This window comes from Sarcophilus harrisii, chromosome 3, assembly GCF_902635505.1.
Source record: "Sarcophilus harrisii chromosome 3, mSarHar1.11, whole genome shotgun sequence".
NCBI classification, from domain to species: domain Eukaryota; kingdom Metazoa; phylum Chordata; class Mammalia; order Dasyuromorphia; family Dasyuridae; genus Sarcophilus; species Sarcophilus harrisii.
This window is the reverse complement of record NC_045428.1, coordinates 527,736,591-527,760,729: the sequence shown is the minus strand read 5'-3', so window position 1 is coordinate 527,760,729 and position 24,139 is coordinate 527,736,591. Positions and strand designations below refer to the sequence as shown.

The 24,139-nt window shown below is 32.9% G+C and overlaps 1 protein-coding gene across 1 annotated transcript in view; it reads left to right on the top strand.

Moving 5' to 3' along the window:
- UFM1 (ubiquitin fold modifier 1) overlaps positions 1 to 23,392 on the top strand; it is a 28,338-nt gene extending 4,946 nt beyond the window's left edge. The window contains exons 3-7 of the mRNA XM_003766877.4: positions 15,362 to 15,419; positions 18,715 to 18,754; positions 20,159 to 20,191; positions 21,493 to 21,606; positions 22,039 to 23,392. Coding sequence (XP_003766925.1) covers positions 15,362 to 15,419; positions 18,715 to 18,754; positions 20,159 to 20,191; positions 21,493 to 21,560 — 199 coding nt within the window. The 3' untranslated portion in view covers positions 21,561 to 21,606; positions 22,039 to 23,392. The remainder of the gene's footprint in view (positions 1 to 15,361; positions 15,420 to 18,714; positions 18,755 to 20,158; positions 20,192 to 21,492; positions 21,607 to 22,038) is intronic.
- Positions 23,393 to 24,139: the final 747 nt, after the last annotated feature.

The window sequence follows — 24,139 nt, the reverse complement described above, 5'->3', positions numbered from 1 at the left end:
AATAAAATGCTGATGATTTATGTAAGTTTATTTCATACCCTAAAACTTTGCTAAAGTTAATTGTTTCATTGAGTTTTCAGTGTATTCTCTAGGATTCTCTACACCATCAATATCTTTTTTTTTTTTCTTAATGGTACAACTAGCATTTTTAGTATAGTATTGAATGATGATAATGGACATCCTTGCTTCACCCTTGACCTTATTGGGAAGACTTCTACTTTATCTCCATTAACAGATGAAGTTAGCTGTTGGGTTTTGATAGATACTACTTATCAATTTAAGAAAAGCTCCATTTATTCCCATGCTTTCTGGTATTTTAAGTAGGAATAGATTTTGGCTTAGTTTCCTATGTAATTGAGAAATAAGATCTTTAGAAGAGAAAAATGCAAAAAAAAATTCAAAAAATTGTCAAAAGCTTTTTCTGCATCTCTTAATATAATAATGCATGATTTTTATTGTTTTTCTAGCTAGTTTATTTTTACTTTCTCCTCATTTACTGGCTTATTCTTTACTTCCTACAAATATGCCCATTTCTTTCCCATCATGGAAAAACCCTTATTTGATCCTTCCATCTCTGGTAATAGTTATCCTGTGTCTCTTCTGCCTGTTGTGGCAAAACTTCTTGAAAAGGCCATCTACAATAGGTGCCTCCACTTTTTCTTATCTCCTTCTTAACCATTTACAGTGTGACTTCCAATCTTATTTACTTTTACTGAAACTACTTATACTAAACTTATATACTAAAGTTATAAACATATTGTAACTTGTATTTGTACTAAAACTGCTTTCCTACAAATTACCACAGATCTCTTAATTGCCAAATCTAATAGTCTTTTTCTTTATCTTTATTGTCCTTGAACTCTGCAGCCATTGACACTGTTGATCACCCTCTCTTCCTTGATACTCTTTTCTCTGTAGCTTTTCAGGACACCACTGTCCGATTCTTCTTTGACCTATCTGACCATTCTTTCTCAATTTCCTTTGTTGGATCCTTCCCCAGATCGCACTCACTAACAGAACCTCAGGGTTCTGTCCTATGTTCTCTTTTCTTCTGTACTACTTCACTTGGAGACCTTCTATAAACTTAATTTCTATCTCTATTCTGATGAGTCTCGAATCTGTCCATCAAGCTCCAATCCCTGCTGATGTCCAATTTTACATCTCTAACCATCTTTAAGACATTTTAAACTCAATATCCAGTAGATATATTAAATAAGTTCAAACAAACTCATTATCTTTCTCCTAAGTCCTTTCTACTCATCCTACTTTTTTATTACTCTAGTGGGCAGCATCTTGCTCCCAGTAATTCAGATTTGAAAGTCATTAATTCCTTTCTATCTCTTACCTGTACTATCAATTTTGCCTCAGTATCTCTCAAATAAATCACCTTTCCTCTTTTGATAGTCATTAGTTTGGGATAGGCTCTCATCACTTCTTTCATATACTACTGCAATAACCTGCTGGTTGGCTTATCTGCCTCAAATCTCTTTCCCATTCTAGTGAATATTCCATTCAGCCACTACAGTGATTTTGCTAAAGTACAGTTATAATCTGGTAACTTCCCACTCTAAGCTCCTTTGATTCTATTTTGCTTCTAGGATCAAATACAAATTGTTCTGCTTGATATTCAAAGCCCTTCATAATAATTTAACTACTTTCTATTTTCCCAGTCTTTTTATACTTCATATTTTCCTCTATCTACTTACTTCAGAGATGAATATTTCATCTGAAATCGGTGGCATTTTATAATAAAACATATCATTTTTAGAAAATATCATTATAATAAGTATTAATTCATTTTAAATTTGTTTATACCTTTTGTTACTATCAGTGTCCCAAATACTCTCTCATACTTTGATTTCCATGATACAGATAGTTCAGAGATTGGTAAACTATTGCTTAAAGGTCAAATTTGACTTGTTGCTTGCTTATGTATGACTTTGCAAGTGAAGATTTTTTTTTTAATACAGTTTTATTGGAATGCAGCTGTGTTCATTCTCTTACATATTTTCTATGGCTATTTTCATGCTAAAAAGACAGAGTTGAATAGCTTGGTATATAATTGGTAATAACTGATAAAAACATCTTTTTATTCCCCCAAATGTCTATAAACAATCAGAGGAATAAAGAAATAATAACGGATTAATTAGTAAGGACCAGTTTTAAAATAAGACTTGTAAATTTATTAGAAAACTACTTGTATCAATCTTTGTGGATCTACCTAGACTACTGCTCAGTATAACCTAGATTTTTAGTTAAGGGTCACCAAGCAATAGATACAGGTGATAGAGTTTCCTAGCCATGCAGGACTAGGTTCAACAATGAGATAAAGTTTTCTCATTATTTCCATAACTGAACAAAGTTTTTGCACAAGACAGAAATTGGATTAGACCCTTAATTGAACAGAAAGGGAACTGAACTAGCTCTAGAATTGAGGTGGAGTTGTGAACGAATCCAACCATTCTGGAGAGCAGTCTGGAATTATGCCCAAAAAGTTATTAAACTGTGCATACCCTTTGATCCAGCAGTGTTTCTACTAGGCTTATACCCCAAAGAGATACTAAAGAAGGGAAAGGGACCTGTATGTGCCAAAATGTTTATGGCAGCCCTGTTTGTAGTAGCTAGATATTGGAAAATGAATGGATGCCCGTAAATTGGAAAATGGCTGAATAAATTGTGGTATATGAATGTTATGGAATATTATTGTTCTGTAAGAAATAACCAGTAGGATGAATACAAAGAGGCTTGGAGAGACTTACATGAACTGATGCTAAGTGAAATGAGCAGAACCAGGAGATCATTATATACCTCAACAACTATACTGTATGAGGATGTATTCTGATGGAAGTAGATTTCTTTGACAAAGAGAAGATCTAACTCAGTTTCAACTGATCAAGGATGGAAGCAGCTACACCCAAAGAAAGAACACTAAGAAATGAATGTAAACTGCTTGCATTTTTGTTTTTCTTCCCAGGTTATTTTTACCTTCTAAATCCAATTCTTCCTGTGCAACAAGAGAACTGTTCGGTTCTGCACACATATATTGTATCTAGGGTATACTGTGACATATTTAACATATATAGGATCTCTTGCCATCTGGGGGAGGGGGTGGAGGGAGGGAAGGGAAAAATCGGAACAGAATTGAGTGCAAGGGATAATGTTGTAAAAAATTACCCTGGCATGGGTTCTGTCAATAAAAAGTTATAATTGTTTAAAAAAAAAAAAAAAGACAGAAACAACAACAAAAAATGGAGTCACAAGATTGAGTCACTGTAGTAACTCCATAATTATCATAGCAATTGCAACAGAGCCTAGATGTGGGTTTCTCAACTGTCACTATTGCTTGGGGACTGCTACCTCTTTATGTTTTTCCCCCGAGTCCTGTATTTGAAAATCATATTTTCCATTCAACTCTGGTCTTTATCACTAATGTTTGAAAATCCTCTATTTCATTGAATATTCACCTTTTCCTCTGAAGGATTATACTCAGTTTTATTGGATAAGTAATTCTTGGTTGTAATCCTAGCTCTATGGCTCTCTAAAATATAACATTTCAAGCCCTCCAGTTTTTTTTTTTTTTTAATAGCTTTTTATTTACAAGTTATATGCATGGGTAATTTGATAGCATTGACAATTGCCAAACCTTTTGTTCCAATTTTTCCCCTCCTTCCCCCCACACCCTGTTAAATATATTAAAGTATAAATTAAATGCAAAATAAGTATACATGACCAAACTGTTATTTTGCTGTACAAAAAGAATCAGACTCTGTGTAGGAAATCCAAAATGCTGGCAGGCAAAAATATAGGTATTGGGAATTCAATGTAATGGTTCTTAATCATCCCCCAGAGTTCTTTCGCTGGTGTGGTTGGTTCACTTCATTACTGTTCCATTGGAACTGATTTGGTTCATCTCATTGCTGAAGATGGCCAGGTCCATCAGAATTGATCATCATATAGTATTGTTGTTGAAGTATATATAATGATCTCCTGGTCCTGCTTGTTTCATTCAGCATCAGTTTGTATAAGTCTCTCCAGCCTTTCTGAAATCATCCTGTTGGTCATTTCTTACTGAACAATAATATTACATAATATTCATATACCACAATTTATTCAGCCATTCTCCAATTGATGGGTATCTACTCAATTTCCAGTTTCTGGCCACTACGAAGAGGGCTGCCCCAAACATTCTTGCACATACAGGCCCCTTTCCCTTCTTTAAGCTCTCTTTGAGATGTAAGCCCAGTAGAGACACTGCTGGATCAAAGCGTATACACAGTTTGATAACTTTTTGAGCATAGTTCCAAATTGCTCTCCAGAATGGCTAGATGCATCCATTCATTTTCCAGCTTCTAGCCACTACAAACAGGGCTGCCACAAACATTTGTACACATACAGGTCCCTTTCCCTTCTTTACGATCTCTTTGGGGTATAAGCATAGTAGAAACACTGCTGGATCAAAGGGTATGCACAGTTTGATAACTTTTTGAGCATAGTTCCAAATTGCTCTCCAGAATGGTTGGATGTATTCACAATTCCACCAGCAATGTATTAGTGTCCCTGTTTTCCCACATCCCCTCCAACATTCCGCATTATCTTTCCCTGTCATTCTAGCCAATCTGACAGGTGTGTAGTAGTATCTCAGAATTGTCTTAATTTGCATTTCTCTGATTAATAATGACTTGGATCATCTTTTCATATGGCTAGAAATAGTTTCAATTTCTTCATCTGAGAATTGTCTGTTCATATCCTTTGATCATTTATCAATGGAGAATGCAAGCCCTCCAGTTCTGTAACATAGAAGCTACTGAATCTTGTGTTATTCTGATTTTGCCTGCACCATACTTGAATTCTTCCAAGTATCCAGAAAAAAAAAACCAATTCAAGTACAACTTTTTATTTACAGGACATATGTGTGGGTAATTTTTCAGTATTGACCCTTGCAAAACCTTCTGTTCCAGCTTTTCCCCCTCTTTCCCCCAGCCCCTTCCCTAGATGGCAGGTAGTCCAATACATGTTAAATATGTTAAAGTATATGTTAAATTACAATATATATATATATATATATATTGCATACTGCATATGTATGCATATTGCATATTGCATACATATATATGCATATATATGCATAAATATGTATGTGTATATATATATATATATACACATACATATTTATGCAGTTATCTTACTGCACAAGAAAAATTGGATTTAGAAAGAAGGAGTGGAAATGCTGTGTTGTGGGTCACACTTATTTCCCATAGTTCTTAAATTGAGTGTAGCTGGTTCTCTTCATTACTGAACAACTGGAACTGATTTGGATCATCTCATTCTTGAAGAGAGCCACGTCCATCAGGATTGATCATCTCATAGTATTGTTGTTGAGTGTACAATGATCTCCTGTTTCTGCTCATTTCGCTTATCATCAGTTCATATAAGTCTCTCCAAGCCTCTCTGAAATCATCCTGCTGGTCATGCTTACAGAACAATAATATTCCATAATATTCATATACCAAAATTTTTTCACCCATTTTCCAATTGATGGGGATCCATTAAATATCCAGTTTCTAGCCACTACAAAAAGGGCTGCCACAAACATTTCTGCACATATGAGTCCCTTTCCCTTCTTTAAGATCTCTTTGGGATATAAGCCCAGTAGTAACAGTACTAGATAAAAGGGTATGCACAATTTGATAAGTTTTTGAGAATAGTTCCAAATTGCTCTCCAGAATGGTTGGATGCATTCACAATTTCACCAACAATGTATCAATGTCCCAGTTTTCCCACATCCTCTCCAGCATTTAGCATTATCTTTTCCTGTCATCCTAGTCACTCTGAGAGGTGTGGTGTGTAGTAGTATCTCAGAGTTGTCTTAGTTTGCATTTTTTCTGATCAATAATGATTTGGAGTACCTTTTCATGTGACTAGAAATAGTTTCATTTTCTTCATCTGAAACTTAACTGTTCATATCCTTTGACCATTTATCAATTGGAGAATAGTTTGATTTCTTATAAATTTGAGTCAATTCTCTATATATTTTGGAAAAGAGCCCTTTATCGGAACCTTTCTAAAATGTTTTCCCATTTTATTATTTCCCTAATAATCTTGTCTGCATTAGTTTTGTTTGTACAAAAGCTTTTTAACTTGATTTATAATCAAAATTTTTTATTTTGTAATCAGTAATGATCTCTAGTAACAAATTTGGTCACAAATTTTTTCCTCCTCCATGGGTTTGAGAGGTAAACTATCCTGTGTTCTTTTAATTTATTTATAATCTCATTTTTTATGCCTACATCATGAAACCATTTTGACCTTATATTGGTGTACAGTGTTAAGTGTGAGTCAATGCCTAGTTTCTGCCATACTAATTTCCAATTTTCTCAGCAGTTTTTGTCAAACAGTGAATTCTTACCCCAAAAGCTGGGGTCTTTGGGTTTGTCAAATACTAGCTTGTTATAGTTATTCAGTATTCTGTCCTGTGAATCTAACCTATTCCATTGATCAACTGATCTATTTCTTAGCCAGTAACAAATGGTTTTGGTGACTGCTGCGTAATAATATAGTTTTAGATCTGGTACAGCTAGGCTACCTTCATTTGATTTTTTTTTTTTTTTTGGCATTAGTTCCCTTGAAAGTCTTGACCTTTTGTTCTTCCAGATGCATTTTATTGTTATTTTTTCTAGGTCATTAAAGTAGTTTTTTGGCAGTTTGATTGGTATAGCACTAAATAAATAGATTAGTTTAGGTAGTATTGTCATCTGTATTATATTAGCTCAACCTATCCAGGAGCACGTAATATTTTTCCAATTGTTTAGATCTGACTTTATTTGTGTGAAAAGTGTTTTGTAGTTTTGCTCCTGTAGTTCCTGATTTTCCTTTGACAGATAGATTCTCAAATATTTTATAGTATTGGTAGTTATTTTAAATGGAATTTCTTTTTGTATCTCTTGCTATTGGATTTTGTTAGTGATGTATAAAAATGCTGATGGATTTATGTGGATTTATTTTTTATCCTGCAACTTTGTTAAAAGTGTGGATTATTTCTGATAGCTTTTTATTAGAATCTCTGGGGTTCTCTAAGTATACCATCATATCATCTGCAAAGAGTGCTAATTCTGATTCCTTTAATCTCTTTTTCATCAATTATTGTTAAGCTAGCATTTCTAATACAATATTGAATGGTAATGGTAATAGAGGACAACCTTGTTTCATTCCTGATCTTATTGGGATGGTTGCAGTTTATCCCCATTACATATGATGCTTACTGATGGTTTTAAATAGATGCTACTGTCATTTCTAACTTTTAAGGAATTATTTTCTTCAGTGAGCTTTTGTTCCTTCTTTCTCATTTGTCCAGTTTTGGTTTTTAAGGTATTCTCCTCCCTAGCTTTATATTTCCTTTTGCTCCAACCTCAGTTCTTTCCCTAATTTTGCCTCTATTTGTTTTTCAAAATCTCTTTTGAGCTCTTCCATGACCTGAGCCCAATTCTTATTTTTTCTTAGAAGCTTTGAATGTAGGATCTTTGACTTTGTTATCATCTTCTGAATATGCTCAACCATTTGATCCTCCTTGTCACCGTTATAACTTTCTATGGTCACAAACAATTTTTTTTTTTGTTTTTCTACTCATTTTCTTATCCTATTACTTAGCTTTTAACTCTTTCTTAAAGTAGGGTTTTATTTCCAAGGTGGAGAGTGCAGTGTCCCAAGTTTCAGGGGTTTTCTGCAACTGTTTTCAGAGCTCCTTCTAGGGACCTGACTACAAGCCATCTTTTCTGCCCCAGCACTGTTAGAAGTGTCCCTGCTCTACTCTAGTTGTAAGATCTAGTATACTAAAGCAATAGAATCCTGCTTTGCTGACTGTGGCTAGAGCTGCACTGCCTGCACTCTCAACTCCCACCCTGTAGCCACAGGCTTTCTCCACTAATCTTCCAAATCTTCCCTCCTGACCCCAGGTGGAGGGGTCCAGAAGCCTCCAGGACTGCTTCATTCCAGGTCAGCTTCATTGACACTGGGGCCTGGCAGGAATGGAGCCAGGACTGTGCTATCACAGCCTACTCTGGGATTGTCTGTTGGGCTACCCCCCAGATTCTACAGATCTTTTCTGCTGACCTTCCAAGGCTTCCTTTGTGTCTCTGGGATGATAGATCTGGAAGCCACCAATATTGCTGATGGTTTGGAGGTCAGGACTGGGGCAGGGGCTGTGCTGGTATGCCCTGGCCTGCCCCAGGACTGCTGGACTCCCAACCTGTTGTCACAGAGCTTTTTTGCTGACCCTCCAAATTGTTGTCAGTTGGAAAATTTTCCACTCCGTCTACTTGGGTGTTGTGACACTCTGAAATTGGGTTAGAGTCAGTATTTAAAGGAATTTGGAGGAGAGGTTGGACTAGTTCCTGTCTTTACTCCACCATCTTGGCTCTGCATCCAGTTATACTTAATTACAAATGTTGTTGGTTTTGTTGTTTATCAAGAAAAGATTGTGGGAATTTGTTTTCTCTCTGGTTAAGTATGAACATATCCTTGATTTTGCCCCTTGGTTTATAATACCAAAAATATTTACTATCTGGCCTTTTGCAAAAAAGTCTGCTGACCCTTGACCTGGATTATTGTATGATAATAATATATTGTATAATATATTGCATATTTTGTAAACTTCCTAATTGATTTCCTTGTTGAATAGTCTGCCCTATCTATTCTCTTCTTCACCTAGCTGTCAAAATAATCTTCCTAAGACACAGGTCTTCCAATTCCAATAGGAATTGGACATGTGACATAGATTAAAAACCATCAGTGACTGTTGGTAGAACTGTGAACTGGTCCTATCATTCTAGAGACTATTTTGGAGATTACTTTTGGAATATGCTAAAAATGTGACTAAAATATTTCTCCACCCAGAGACTCCATAGATAGTCATATACACTAAGAAACTCAGTGACAGAGAAAAATGTTCATTTTCACCAACATATTTACCACTTTACTTTTTGCAAAACTAGAGAAAAAATAGATAGATGTATATTCACTAGGACATGGTTAAATATGTTGTGGTATATGAATGGAATGGAATAGTGCATGGTATAAGAAATTCTCTGAATACAAAGAAGCATGGTAAGGCATATGCTAAGGTGAAGTAAGCAGAACCAGGAAAACTCTGTATTCAGTGACTGCAATATTGTAAATGGAAAGAATAAAAACAAGGCTGAAAATGAATACAATAAAGCTATAATGTCCAAGTCTGATCATTATCAATATGAGAAAACATTCCAATCTTTTTCTAATAGACCGTTTTTAACATTCATTTTTACATGATTGAGTTCCAAATTTTTCTCCCAATTTTCCTTCCCTCCTTTCTTCCTAAAATGGTATGCAATTAGATATGCTATACATGTGCTGTCATAGGACATATTTGCATATTAGTCACAGTTCTGAAAGCAGAAACAGATCAAAGGGGAAAAAAAAAAACATGAAACAGAATATGAAGTAAGTGAAAAAAGTATGCTTCTATCTACATTTCTTTATTTGGATATGCATAGCATTTTTATTCATGAAGCCATTGTACTTGACTTGGATCATTGTGTTGCTGAGATTATAATTGATCATCTCACAAGGTTTCTAATACTTTCTACAATGTATTTTTGTTTGGCTCATTTCAATTTGCATCAATGCAAGTTTTTCTAGGTTTTTCTGAAATCTGCCAGTTCATCATTTTTAAATCGCACAGTAGTATTCCACAGCTTTTTAAGCATTCCCTAACTGATGAGCATCCCTTTGTTTTCCAATAGTTTGCCACCAAGAAAAGGGTTGTTATAAATAATTTTTGCACATATAGGTCTTTTTCCCTTTTTTATTATTTCTTAGCATATAGACACAGTAGTAGCATTGCTAGATCAAAGGGTATGCACAGTTCCGTTTCCCTTTGGGCATTATTCCAAAATGTTCTCTAGATTGGTTGGATCGGTTCACAACTTCACCAATAGTGCATGTGTCCCAGTTTCTCCATATCCTCTCCAACTTCCATTATTTTTGTTTTTTGAAGCCAAAGTCTTAATTTGTATTTCTCTAATCAAAAAATTATTTAGAACATTTTTTCATGTGATTATAGATGGCATTAATTCTTTTATTTGACAACTGTCTGTTTATATCCTTTGATCACTTAACAATTTATATCTAAAACATATACCCACTTTGACCTTATCTTAGTATACAGTGGAAAATGTTAGTCAATGCCCAATTGTTGCCATACCACTTTCCAGTTTTCCCAGCATTTTTTGGCAAACAGTGAATTCTTATCCCAACTGGAGTGTTTGGGTTTACCAAACACTAGATTACTAAAGTAATGCTATTGTCTGGTGTATCTAACTTATTTCAATGATTCACTACTCTATTCTTTAGGCAGTACTAATTAGTTTTGATGATTAGATCTGGTACAGCTAAGCCTACATTCTTTTGCACTTTTTTTTTCATTACTCCTCTTAATATTCTTGATCTTTGTCTTTCAGGTGAATTTTGTTATTATTTTTCCTAGCTTTATAAAATAATTTTTTTTTTGGCAATTTGATTTGTATGGTACTGAATAAGTAAATTAATTTAAGTAGAATTGTCGTTTTTATAATATAATAAAATACTAATAATAAATACTACTAATAAAATATACTAAAATAAGCTCAGCCTACCCATGAGCAATTGATATTTTCCCAATTATTTAGATTTCACTTTATTTGTGTGAAGAGTGTTTTGGAATTATTTTCTTGGCAGGTAGACTCCCAAATATTTTATATTGTCTAGAGTTAATTTAAATGGAATTTATCTTTCTATCTCTTGATGCTGGGTTTTGTTAGTAGCATATAAATATGCTGGTGATTTATGTAGGTTTATTTTATATCTTGCAACTTTCCTCAAATTGTTAATTATTTCAAGTATTTTTTTAGTTAATTCTTTAAGTATACCATTATATCATCTGCAAAGTGATAGTTTTATTTTTTTATTGCCTATTCTAATTCTTTATATTTCTTTTTCTTATTTTATTGTTAAAGCTAACTTTTCTAGTACTATATTGAATAATAGTGATAATAAGTGGCATCCTTATTTCGCCCCTGATCTTATTGGGAAGGTTTTAAGCTTTTCCCTATTACATATGATGTTTGCTGATAGTTTTAGAAAGACACTGCTTGACCTTTACAAGTGCTTTGCTTCTGTGTAGCACCTTCTGCTCTTCCTTCTGTCAGCCTCCCTGCTCCTTAATGTCTTCCCCTCCTACTTCCCTATTGGGTAAGATAGATTTCTATATTCAACTGATTATGTATGTTATTCCCTCTTTGCCCACCTTCCCATCTTCCCCTCTATTGTAACAGATGTTTTGCACCTCTTCATGTGACTTAATTTACCCATCCTACATTCCTTTTGTACCTAGTTTACTCCTCTTTCTTTTCCCTTAATTTTTTTTTGTTAGTTGGTTGATTGGTTAGTTGGTTAGTTGGTTTTTTATGTTATTCCCTCAAATTCACTTAATATCCATACCTTCTATGTATATTTCTTCTGGCTGAATTATTAGTGCTACAGTTTTAAAAAATTATAAGATCATCTTCCCATGTAAGGATATAAATAGTTCATCTCCATTAAATCTATGTTTTCTTTACCCTTTTACCCTTTTCTTAGATTTTTCTTGGATGTTGATATTAAGATTATTTTTTTTTATTGTTGTTCTTTTGTTAATTCTAGCTTTCTCTTTATGAAACCCTGAAATCCTCCTGTTTTCACTGAATGACCTTTTTCTTTTTTTTTTTTTATTTTGCTTAATTTTATTAGCTAGTTGACTCCTTATTATAGTTCCAGCTCCTTTTCTTTCCAAAATATCATGTTCCTTGACCTCCAGGCCTTTAATGTTACAGCTGCTAAGTCCTGTGTAATCCTGATTGTGGCTTCCCAACTTTTGAATTGTTTCTTTCTGTTCACCTGAAGTATTTTTTTCCTTGATCTCATAACTCTGTAATTTGGATATAATGTTCCTTGGAGTTTTTATTTGGGATCTCTTTCCTGAGGTGATCAGTGGGTTCTCTCATTGCTTATTTTGCCCCCTGATTCTAGGATATTGGATGAGTTTTCCTTGATAATTTTTTGAAAGATTATCATGGTTTTCGGGTACTTCAGCAATTCTTGATATAGTCTCTCCTGGAACAATTTTCTAAGTCAGTTGTTCTTCCAGTGAGATAGTTTGTATTTTCTTCTATTTTTTTTTTCATTCTTTTTTAATTTACTTGATTGATTCTTGTTGTATCACATAATCATTAGCTTCCATTTACTGGATTCTAACTTTTAAGGAGCTGTTTTTCAGTTAGCTGAGACTAGCTCAAGAGCCTCACCGAGGATAAAGTATGACTCGGGACAAGCAGATACTTTGGCAATGAAGTTCATTTATTGATCTGAGACCAAGGTTTATATGCTCTTTAGGCCATAACACCAGATATTTTTAATTTACTTAGTGCCCTTTCCATTGTTACATTCTAGCTAGACATTATCATTAAACAGTAACTAGCAATAACAATCTGTTTAGCGCAACAGTCATAAATTATTAGTTTGTGATGCCTTCCTCTTGTTAAACATGCATTTATCACCAAGTTTATCTTAAATTTATATCAAACTTTTTCCTGATACCTATATGTTCACACAGGTGACTTCCAGATTTACTACATCTTTGTGCTAGCAGCATTTCTTTGATCTAATAGTTCAACATGTCCTATCCTCAGCCTTGGGTATGGAAGAGTGGTGAGCCTGCTGCAAACAATCCACAGCTGCACAGAGAGTATATTAACCCCCGCATAGCCTTTTAGAAAATCTGCTTGTTGCTAGCACTCCACAGTTTAGCTTTTGTACTCCTTTTCCATTTGCCTAGTTGCATTTTTTAAGGAGTTATTTTCTTCAGTGGATTTTTGCATCTCCTTTTCCATTTGTCCAGTTATATTTTTTCAGCAGCTGTTTTCTTTTTCAGGCTGTTGATTTATTTTTCATTATTCTCATGCATCATTCTCATTTCTTTCCCCATAAAATTTCTTCCATAAAATCTCCATAAAAAAATAAAATCTTAAGACCAATTCCTTTTTTACTTTAGGATTTTCCCTGTAGGTGTTTTGACATTGTTGTCGCCTTTTGAATCTGTGTCTTGATCTTCTCTGTCACTCTAATAACTTTCTGTGGTCAGGTTCCTTTTGGGGGATGTTTTTACTCATTCTTTTTTACCTTTTTTCTTTTCTATTAAATTTGTGCTCTGCTCCTGGGCTGGAAGGAGCACTCTCTCAAACTATTTATCTTATGTGTCCTTGATATTATCTTGAGGTCCATAGGGCCTCATGTCCAGTGTTGTGCCAAAGGGATGGGATGGGATGAGATGTTCCTGACACTGGTATTAATTTTCAAATTGTTGAATGCCCTTCCCTCCCCCTTCCCCCGGGGGTGGGGGGGTGGGGAGAGGGAAGGCATTGAACTAATCAAGCAATCATGTATTTTAGCATTCTGGCCATAGCTTAGAATGTAGGAGTCTATCTCTCAATTATTCTTTTGAAGAAAATTTCTGGCACCTGAGTTCCATGTTGCTTTGCAGAAGAGAATCTAGAGATAGCTTTGCTCTCTCTCTCTTTCTTGCTCTTTTTTTTTTTTTTTTTTTTTTTCCTGATGCAGTTGGGGTTAAGTGACTTGCCCAGGATCAGAGCCAGGAAGTGTTAAGTGCCTGAAATCAGATTTGAACTCAAGTCTTCCTGATTTCAGGGTTAACGCTCTCCACTATACTATCTAGCTGCCCCATAATCTCTCTTTTTAACAGTAATATTAATCTAATTCATATAGAATCCTAGTTAAAAGATACTTGATGCTTAATTCAGTAAGTAAAGCTATTTGTAGATATAGATATTTTTCTTATTTTATTTTACTTTTTTTAATATAGCTTTTTATTTACAAAATATATGCATAGGTAATTTTTCAGCATTGACATTTGCAAAACCTCTTGTTCCAATTTTTCCCCTCCTTCCTCCCACCCCTTCCCCTACATGACAGGTTGACCAATACATGTTAAATATGTTAAATTATAAGTTGAATACAGTATATGTATACATGTTCAAACAGTTATTTTGCTATACAAAAAGAATCGGACTTTGAAATAGTGTACAATTAGCCTGTGAAGGAAATAAAAAATGCAGGCGAACAAAAATAGAGGGATTGGGAATTCTATGTAATGGTTCTTAGTCATCTCCCAGAGTTCTTTCACTGGGTGTAGCTGGTTCAGTTCATTACTGCTCTATTGGAACTGATTTGGTTCATCTTATTGTTGAAGAGGGTCATGTCCATCAGAATTGATCATCATATAGTATTGTTGAAGTATAAAATGATCTCCTGGTCCTGCTCATTTCACTCAACATCTGTTCATGTAAGTCTCTCCAGGGCTTTCTTAAATCATCCTGCTGTAGATATTTTTTCCTAAGTAGTTCCCAACTACTTAAAGAATTCTTAAAAAAGTATGTAGTTATCAAATACTTATTAACCACCTCAGATATGCAGGGGCTAGATGCTATGGATGCAGTAAAAAAAGAAAAAAATTATCTCTGCCCTTAAAAAAGTAAGGAGAGAAAAAGAACAAAGGGAAGGTTTCCTGTCAGTATTCTATATGCATAGTACCCTACTTAAGATAAGAAACTGAAATAGGTAACGGGAGACTTCTGGAAGTCAGAATGGGAGAGTAAACAATAAATTTCTGTAACTCAGAGTCAGCTCCAAGCAACCATAAAATAGTGCCACAGAACAAATCTTGAACAGCAGAACCAGCAAAAAGATGGAGTGAACAATTTTTTAGCACAAGAAACTTGGAAGATTGCCAAGAAGAATCTATATCAGGCAAGAGCAAAATGGAGTTAAGGACAGAAAATATCCAGGTAATGTCAGCAGCAAGCTTCATCTCAGCAAATAAGTGGGAGATCCTGAGTTCTAGTGTGGTAGAGCAGGTAAATCCCAACACCAGGACCCACCACATGCATCAGCATAGCTATGGGAATGGGCTTCAATTGCCAACATTTGGGGTTTATTGAGCATATCTGTAAGCTCAATCATTGATAAATCTTCCCCATACTGTTTTTGGAGTAGACTTATTTGTAGCAACAAGAGAGAAGTAAGAATCATTAGTGGCCAAGGATCATTGTCCTAACTTACTTTTTCATAAGGCAGGTTGATTTTGAGTTATTTAAAGTGAATGAATGTTGGGGTCAGGTTGGAGTATTGGTGGACATCATTCAGCAGAACTCCTTGACAATTCCATTTGAATACACTATTAACAGCTGAAATAAATTCTACATTTTTTTTTTCCTGATCTGTTGCCATTTTTTTTCTACAGACTCAGTGTTCCCGAAAATACTCCTTTCACGGCAGTTTTAAAATTTGCTGCAGAAGAAGTAAGTAAATAACATTATTAGTAAGTCCAGGTTATTGCTTTCTTCTTAGAAATTAGGTAATAAAATAGTAACCTGCTAGATTAGAAATTAGGACCTCTCCATTCTGGCCCCTGCTTTCCTTAACCAATAGTTTATCTATGGACAGTTAATTTAACCTTATTTAACTCTGTTTCCTCATTTGTGAGATATCATATTTAAGATTCCTTTCAGCTCCAAAATTCTGTAATAAAGAATGTGATTATTAGTGAAAAATTACCTTGAAATTGGAAAAGAGGTCATTTAAATACTTTATTTTTTAAAAATTCATGCATGTGTTTGGACATTCCATTATTCTAATCAAATGTGACATTCCATTATTCTAATCAAAGAATTAAAACTTGTTAGTATAAAAACAGAGAAGTACGGGTAATATATTCATGAATTACTTTTAGTAAGGTGGTCTGGCTCAATTATTTATTTATTAAATATGTTTTTCGACTTTAAAATATGATTCAACCATTAGTTTGTTTTCTTACCTGATGAAAGAATAAAGTCTTACTGTGTTTTTTGACAATAGAATCCTAAGAACTATAATTTATTTTAAATTATTAAATGTTTATTTAAGATAATAGCTAATGCTAACATGTTTCCATATAGTAAACATTTGCATAATGACAAATTCTCTTTTGAATAAATTATACTGCCATTTAATTCCTTGAAGAGGGAGACCTTTTAAGTTTCTGTTTATATCTTCAGCACCTACTATAGTTCCTTGTATATTTTTGGTGCTTAATAAATGCCTATTGAGTTAAATTGCATTATTAATGTGACTTTGCATTTTCTTTAGTTTTGAGGTAATTATGTAATACTACCATGTTTTAAATATTTACATTTTGAGCATATCAGGTCTTTTGACCTAAAGATATCACAACTAGGTGGCATAGGAGATAGATTAATGGATTTAGAGTCAAGAAGATTGGAATTTTATCCTACTTCAGAAACAATGAATATATAATCCTAGAACAGTCACTTAAACTCAGCCTCAGTTTCCTCATCTGTTAAAGAGGAATAATAATAGCACCTTCCTCACCAAGATGCTGTAAAGATTATAGATATAATATTTTGAAACTCTTAAAGTGCTGTAAAAGTATAATCCTTAAAGTGCTTATAAGTATTGACTTATAGCTAGCTCATCTACCTCTGATAGAAGATATTATTATATAAGTGTAATTCTTTCACTAATTGAAAAACAATACCAGTAAAGGCCAATAAAACTAATTTCCTCAGCAAATTAAACAATAGAGCTGTGTTAAACATTGGAAAATTCAAAACACTGTAACATATCGAACCAAATACTGAAGATTTCTCATGAAGGTAAATGGCATTAGAATGAAAGAGAAGTCTTTGGAGAATGGAATGTATCATGACTGGAGCTTATGATATGTGCCAAAATAGATATAATGAGAGTGAGATTATTGGTGGGCGAGAGAGAGGGGGGGAGCTGTGAGGATAGAAGTTTGTAGTCCAGCTGGAACTTCAAGTTTCCAGATGTTGGAGGGAATGCACTTAATTCCATGAAATAGTGAAATCGTATGTATAATAGTGTCAGTATGTCTGGCTTCAGTGGAATGGAAGAAATGTTTTCAATTAGTGACCTGAATAAGTGACACCAACAAAGTTGAAAAAATGGAGGCAAACACAGATTGCATGACTTGAAAGGATGAAGGTCACTAGAAAATGTAGTTAGAGAAATGATGTCATAGTAGCTGTGGAGAGCAAAGCACATGCACAGCCTTTCCTCTTGTAGGTGTAAGTCGGAGATTTTGGGATAATTGGTTTCCAGTGGAGCAAATTGTAAGGAATGCAGCATCTTTAGCATAATAAATGGTTTTTTGAACAAATGGGTCCGTGGGGTGGGCTACAACATAGGCAAATTATATAGGAATGGACCTCGGAGGGAGTAGGGCTCATTAAAATAGAGGTGATAATTCAGGAAGAAGTAGTTCGGAGATACCATAGACACCTAGTATTATAGAGACTATTATCAATGGGAATTGACACAAAAGGCAGATTGCTCCTACATGTTCTATAGGTGGAACATAATTGTGAAAGTTCTTTCAGAGTCATTTGGAGAGTTTCATCCTCATGTGTGCTTCTACTGATTTCATTTATTGTAGAAAGTGTGTCTTTGGGCTATGACAAGAACTGGGACAGTGAGACAGGTAGCTGATCATTTTAAGGTCCTTGTGATATGAAATTTCATCCACATATATGTTGTGGCTAGTATGTCCAGTCTTATGCAATTTAAATTTTTGTAAGTACTGAAATTCAGAGAAGTTTTCTTTGGGGAGCCAGAGAAGAGTTTATAGTATCATTAAGTCAAACTTGAAGGAGAAAGGAAAATTAAATTCTGGGAAGTAGAGGAGAGGAATTAGGAGAAGATATCATAAAAATGTCCGTTTTTTGGGATAAAGTTATAACTTCAAAAGTATTTATCGTGTTTTTCTTATTTTTAATTTGACTGTTACCACCTCATCTAGAAGGAAGATTATTCTTTTCTGTTAATAATCATGGAACATATTTCCAAAAATTAGTATCAACTTCCTACAGAGGTTTGACTTAGAAAATTGTATGGGCATTGCTTAAAATGTATATGATTTTAAAAAATGAGACTCAGTAAGGTTACTGAGTTTCTTTTATAATCCTAATTTTGTAAACCTGAAGTGGTTACTAAAATTCATCTGAGTAAATTTCAGTGTGACTTCACTTAAAACTTTGAAAAGGTGTTTTGCAAAAAAAATTAAAAATACTTTAATTATATACTGGATCTAGAAGTATTTTGACTTTTCCTTTTATGTAGTTTTTATTGTTTGAAATTTGAGACTTTAAGATAAATTATGTTGTAATTAAGAAAAATATCCAATAATAGAAAATAATTTATAGACTATATTATTCTCTGACAAATAAATAATAAACAAAATTTGCTTTTATATAAAACTTTTATTTCCAAAGCAGTACATAACTTCCAAAGCAGTCTACATTGTAGTTGTTTTTACATGTGTATACACTAGTTACTCTTACAAGTAAGCAGATAATTAAAACTAATACTTTCAAATGTCAGCTATCCAATAAGATTAACATTTGGAGAATGTGAAAAGCTCTTGTTTATACAAATTAAAATATTTTCTCTCTTAAGTTTTGTAATTCTAGTTTGTCATCAGGATTTTTATTTGTATGCAACAGTTATTATTATTACAGATTGTAAGATGATTTAAAGTTATTAAAAAAAAAAACTTTTGCCATTTCTCTCCTTTAGTTTAAAGTTCCTGCAGCAACAAGTGCTATAATTACAAATGGTAAGAGCTCTTTTTAAAATTGCATATTATAATAGCTTCAGTGAATGAGTAGAAAGAGAAAAAATTTATTTAAATTGACTTAAAACGTACAGATTCCTAAAGGATAAGTACACAAATCACAGAAGTTTAGAAAAATATTTAATCAGTTCTCAATCTTTTGTTGGTTTTGGCACCATCCATTTAATTTTTAAATGTTTTGTGATCCCATTTGAAAATAATAGATTGCTGTGGAAAACCTAATTTGGGGTGATTTATTTTTTCATTTAGCATGTTTCTTTCATAATTGAAACTGTATTATAAATGATAAATGTTGGAGGAGGGGATGTGGGAAAACTGGCACCCTAATATATTGTCAGTGGACACCCATTCTAGAGAGCAATTTGGACTATGCCCAAAGGGCTATCAAACTGTGCATATCCTTTGATCCAGCAGTGTTTCTACTGGGCTTATACCCCAAAGAAATCTTAAAGGAGATAAAGAGACCTACATGTGCAAAAATGTTTGTGGCAGCCCTTTTTATAGTGGCAAGAAACTGGAAACTGAGTGGATACCCATCAGTTGGAGAATGGCTGAATAAGTTATGGTATATAAATGCTATAGAATATTATTGTTCTATATGAAATGATCAGCAGGATGATTTCAGAGAGGCACTTACATGAACTGATACTAAGTGAAGTGAGCAGAACTAGGAGAGCATTGTACTTTGCAAAAGCAAGATTATATGTTGATCAGTTGTGATGGATGTGTCACTTCTCAAAAATGAGATGATTCAGGCCAGTTCCAGTGGTCTTGTGATGAAGAGAGACATCTTCACCCAGAGAGAGGACCATGTTGTGACATAGCATTTTCACTCTTTTTTTGTTGTTGTTTGCTTGAATTTTGTTTTCTTTCTCATTTTTTTTCCTTTTTGATCTGACTTTTCTTGTGTAACACGATAATTGTGGAAATATGTATAGAAGAATCGCACATGCTCAACATATTGGATTACTTGCCATCTAGGGGAGTCGGTGGGGAGAAGGGAGGGAAAAAATTTTGTACACCAAGTTTTGCAAGGGAGAATATTGAGAATTATCCCTGCATATGTATAATTTAATAAAAAATTCAACATTAAAAAAAGAAAGAAATTGTATTATGACATATTAGAAAATTGCTTTTCTTCTGCCACTTTATACTTTATGCCCCTATGAGGAAGACCCAACCAGCAACAGCTATAAATATATAATATTAATTTTATTTTAATTAATTTTAACAGATGATTCTTTGAAATATATACATTTATGTTTCTGTATTTAATTTTTTCACCTTTGTTTATATACCCAGGGAAGATTTAGCAGTAAATCTATTATAATTACTTGAAAATTTGGTCTAACTAGATGTTTCATCTGATTTTAAAAACTTTTACAGATGGAATAGGAATAAATCCTGCACAGACTGCTGGTAAGTGTGAAAATTCTACTTGAAAATATTTAATAAGTTTACTTTTTATTGATGTCAGATATGCTTTTTGACAACTATTTTGTAACCATTAATTCTTTTTATAGAAGTTTTATTCTTTTTCCATATTAACATATTTCATTATGACCATATTACACATATATTACACATACACATATGACCACATATTACACATATACAGATATTTTTTAGCCTTTTTATCAAATTCCCCTATATATTTTAAAAGATACAAAGGAAGCATACGTAAAGCAGGAGATTCTAAACTAAACAAAGTTAGTGTCATATTGTTTATCACCTAACGAGTCTAACAAATTTAATAAGTAACTTTGTTAGTTATGCACTTTTAAAAATGTAGCTATTGTGTTTGTTTAAATTTAGCATGCCTGATATTTTATAAGATGATTTAACAATACAATAATTAACATTACATGATGAAATGTTTAAGTGAGTTAAGTTTTTTACTCCTGAATTTTAATGACTCACTACTTATGTAAATAAAAGAAAGCCTTATTATTCAAGCAGAACAATTCAAATTTTAAATTTTCATTTTAAGTTTTAAATTCAATTTTTAAATTTTCAAATTCAAAATTTTAAATTATTGTTCCTTTAGCCATTGTTTCCAATTTTAAGTAAATGATAACATTAAAATGGATCATTTTTATAAAATTGAAAATCTAAAACCTAATTTATTTTATTTTCTAAGTTGTTGGTAGAAATCAATTCAAAATTTAAAATTAAAAAGTTTACTTATTAATGTTATAGCCGCTATATTGTATGCTGCCTAACATAATATTTAAAAATTCAAGGATGCATAAACATGAGATAGATGCATAACAGATATTTCCATATATAATCTTTTCATAATTGAGGAAGATTCTAAACATTTCTAAACAATTAGAGTTTAGGTTTGTTTTGTTACTCTTCACTTTGGTTTTTGTTGTCATGCATAAAAGATTCATGATTTAATTCACATCTTTAATATTTTTAGTTTATTCTATAATTTTCTCACTTGTGATATTTCTGCTTTAAATTGCTAAATATTTGTAGACTATGAGAGTATGGAAAGAACTGAAAAAAATCTCTGGGTAAGATCAGATTTTTAATGTCTTAAAATAATAACAAGGTGTTTGTTTTGTATAATTATTTTGACTTACAATGTACTGCTTCATTAATGATTATGAAATCCTTAATTTTTATTTTAACTTGTCTTGAGCTCTTATCCAACATGGTACATAAAACTTTACCTTACATACATAACTAATTTTGTTTTTCCTTTTATTTAGGGAATGTTTTCCTAAAGCATGGCTCAGAACTACGAATAATTCCTAGAGATCGTGTTGGGAACTGTTAATTTCTGCTGAATGAAAATCTGCCATTATCTTTCCAAATAAACATCGGTATTTATTTTGTAACGTTGCATTTGAACTATCTACAATTTTATGTACCTATTCCTCTAAGGACACTGATCCTTTATGTTAAAGAAAGAATACATCCCATGAATAAAAGAGCTGCCTTAAGAAAGAAGCCAACCTCTCTACTGCTACCTCACTACATTTATGAAAGGAGTTTCATTTTACTTTTAAAATAGAAAGATGATATTACTGAGAACTAATTCTTTCCCAGTAAAATAAGAAAATTAAAATTTCTTGAATTTCAATCCGTGTGTTAATCATAGATGAAACTATTTGTTTGATTTACAAATAAGAATTGCCAGAGAACATAGAAAGAGTGAATAAATATGTATATTTTACATACAATTTAAGATAAAAATAACTAATAAATTGATTAACACATAAATATTCGTGTTTATTATCATTTGGGTTTTCTAGGTCTCAGTTGATTCCTGTTTTTCATTTGGATTTCCAGTTAACTCAGAAGTATTCTCAACTGAACAATATGAACTTATTTTAATTATGGAAAATGACATCTTACACCAACTAGTCTACCTATATTCCTGCAGAATTGAATGTAGTTAGTAGTGGGAATTTTAAAGTAAATTTAACATAACTGTTGCTAAATTACATACCTTCATGTATATATTCTAAGAGCTCTCATATAATCTTGATCTCATGTGGATAATTCTGCCTTGAAATCTGAAAGGGAATGAATACCATTGAGAAGATCTGAAATGCAAAGCTCAAGAAAGTGCCATAATCTACTTTTTGATGTGTGCTGAACCCAAATTTCAAGAGGCCTGGCAGGGCAGAAGAAGACAATTTAAGTACCATGATCACTAAAAAGAGAAAAGTCAGTTAAACTAACTAGGTTTAACTAAAGGGGTAGGAAAGAATTGGTCAAGTCACATAAGCAACAGACTAAAGAAGAAAAATACAAATAATTAGATTGTCTAAATAAGCAACAGAAGAGAGCCAAGTATATACTCTTAACTATAAAGGATAAAACTGTAAAGGATAAAACATCTTTGCCTTTCCAAAAATTATTTTCTCCTTTCTTACACGAAAAAGAAGAGATAGACCTTACAGAAAGGAAATGAATAATTATAGTTGGAAAGTGTTAATGCACAGGTATAATACTTAGTATGCTGACTTCTGTACATTGTATGAAATCAAGGCTCAGAAAAAAAAATGTAGCTTAAGTTCTCTGTTACTTTGTAATAAAACACAAGTGGTATATACAGCAGTGTTTGAAAAATGGCACCTCCAAACCAAGTTTTCTATCATTTGTTTTCAATGATATCATCTATGGCATTCCTGTTTCTGACCTAAAAGTCATTGAAAAGGCAAAAGAGTCTTACTAAAAAATGAAACTGAATTATCTGTGTGTATTTTCTGAAGGATGTTCTTGGTATTATACAGTTATAAATGACATTAGAAAGCAAGATTTGATTGATTTTAATTATAACTTAAGGCATAGGAAGATTGTTAGCCATCAAAATGCAGCTAGTTTGGTAAAGGCAGAAAAATTAAGACAATAAAAGTGAACTATTATATTTTTTAAAGATTTTTACCTGGAAGAATAAAACATTAGCCATTAGTTATGCAGACCCATAAGCATTCCAGTTAATCAAGGCTATATTTTAATATTGTTTTATAAGTCAAAGTATGCTTGCATTTATGTGCTGCAGAAAAAAGAAAATGGTGCAATGAAATAATTTACGTTATTATGTTTTAATTTGTTAATATTTGTGTATTAAATTCTCATTAAAGGAAAATTACATCAAAACTTGTTTGTTTTTTTTTTTATTAAACACATTTACATTTGTCCTCATTAATAAGATGTGATTTTGAATGTTTTTAAGTAGAATTCTTGTGATGTACCTCAAAACAAATTCAAGATGCACAAATTTAGAGAATCTACCCCAAATGTTCACATAAATTATTTGTCCCCAATACGTGGTGGAGCATTCCAAGTTTATATTGGTCTGATCAGCTACAGTCGCACACACAGTAATGACTTTTAACTCTGATATTGCTTTGGTCCTTTTCAAGGAAGAAGGACAATAATCAAATAGAATTCTGTTGATTACTGTTTTCAATTTTAAAATAAGCATATATAATGCTTTCTGAACTCTAACTTGTGTTTTAACAAAGACAACCCTTTTATCTGGCATATTTATCAAATTATTTAGACCTACTGTTGAAAAAAGTTATTTCTATCTAATATACTAAAAAGAAAACATGAGGGTTTTTTCCCCATGAACATAGACCTTAGACCCATTTAGAGAATTGTAAAATATTTGCTCTCAAAAGGAATTTTGGAGATTGTTCTAGGTTAAGGACTTATTTTACAAATAAGGAAAGGGGGACCTATACCAGTTGATTTGACTCCATGTGTTACAGCTAGTGAATAGCATAGCCAAATCTAGAATCTCTATGCTTCCTGATTTCCAGTTCAGTGACCTGAACTGTCATATTATTGTCACCAAAAAAATGCACACATATCCCTAAAATTTCTGGTAATCATTTACCT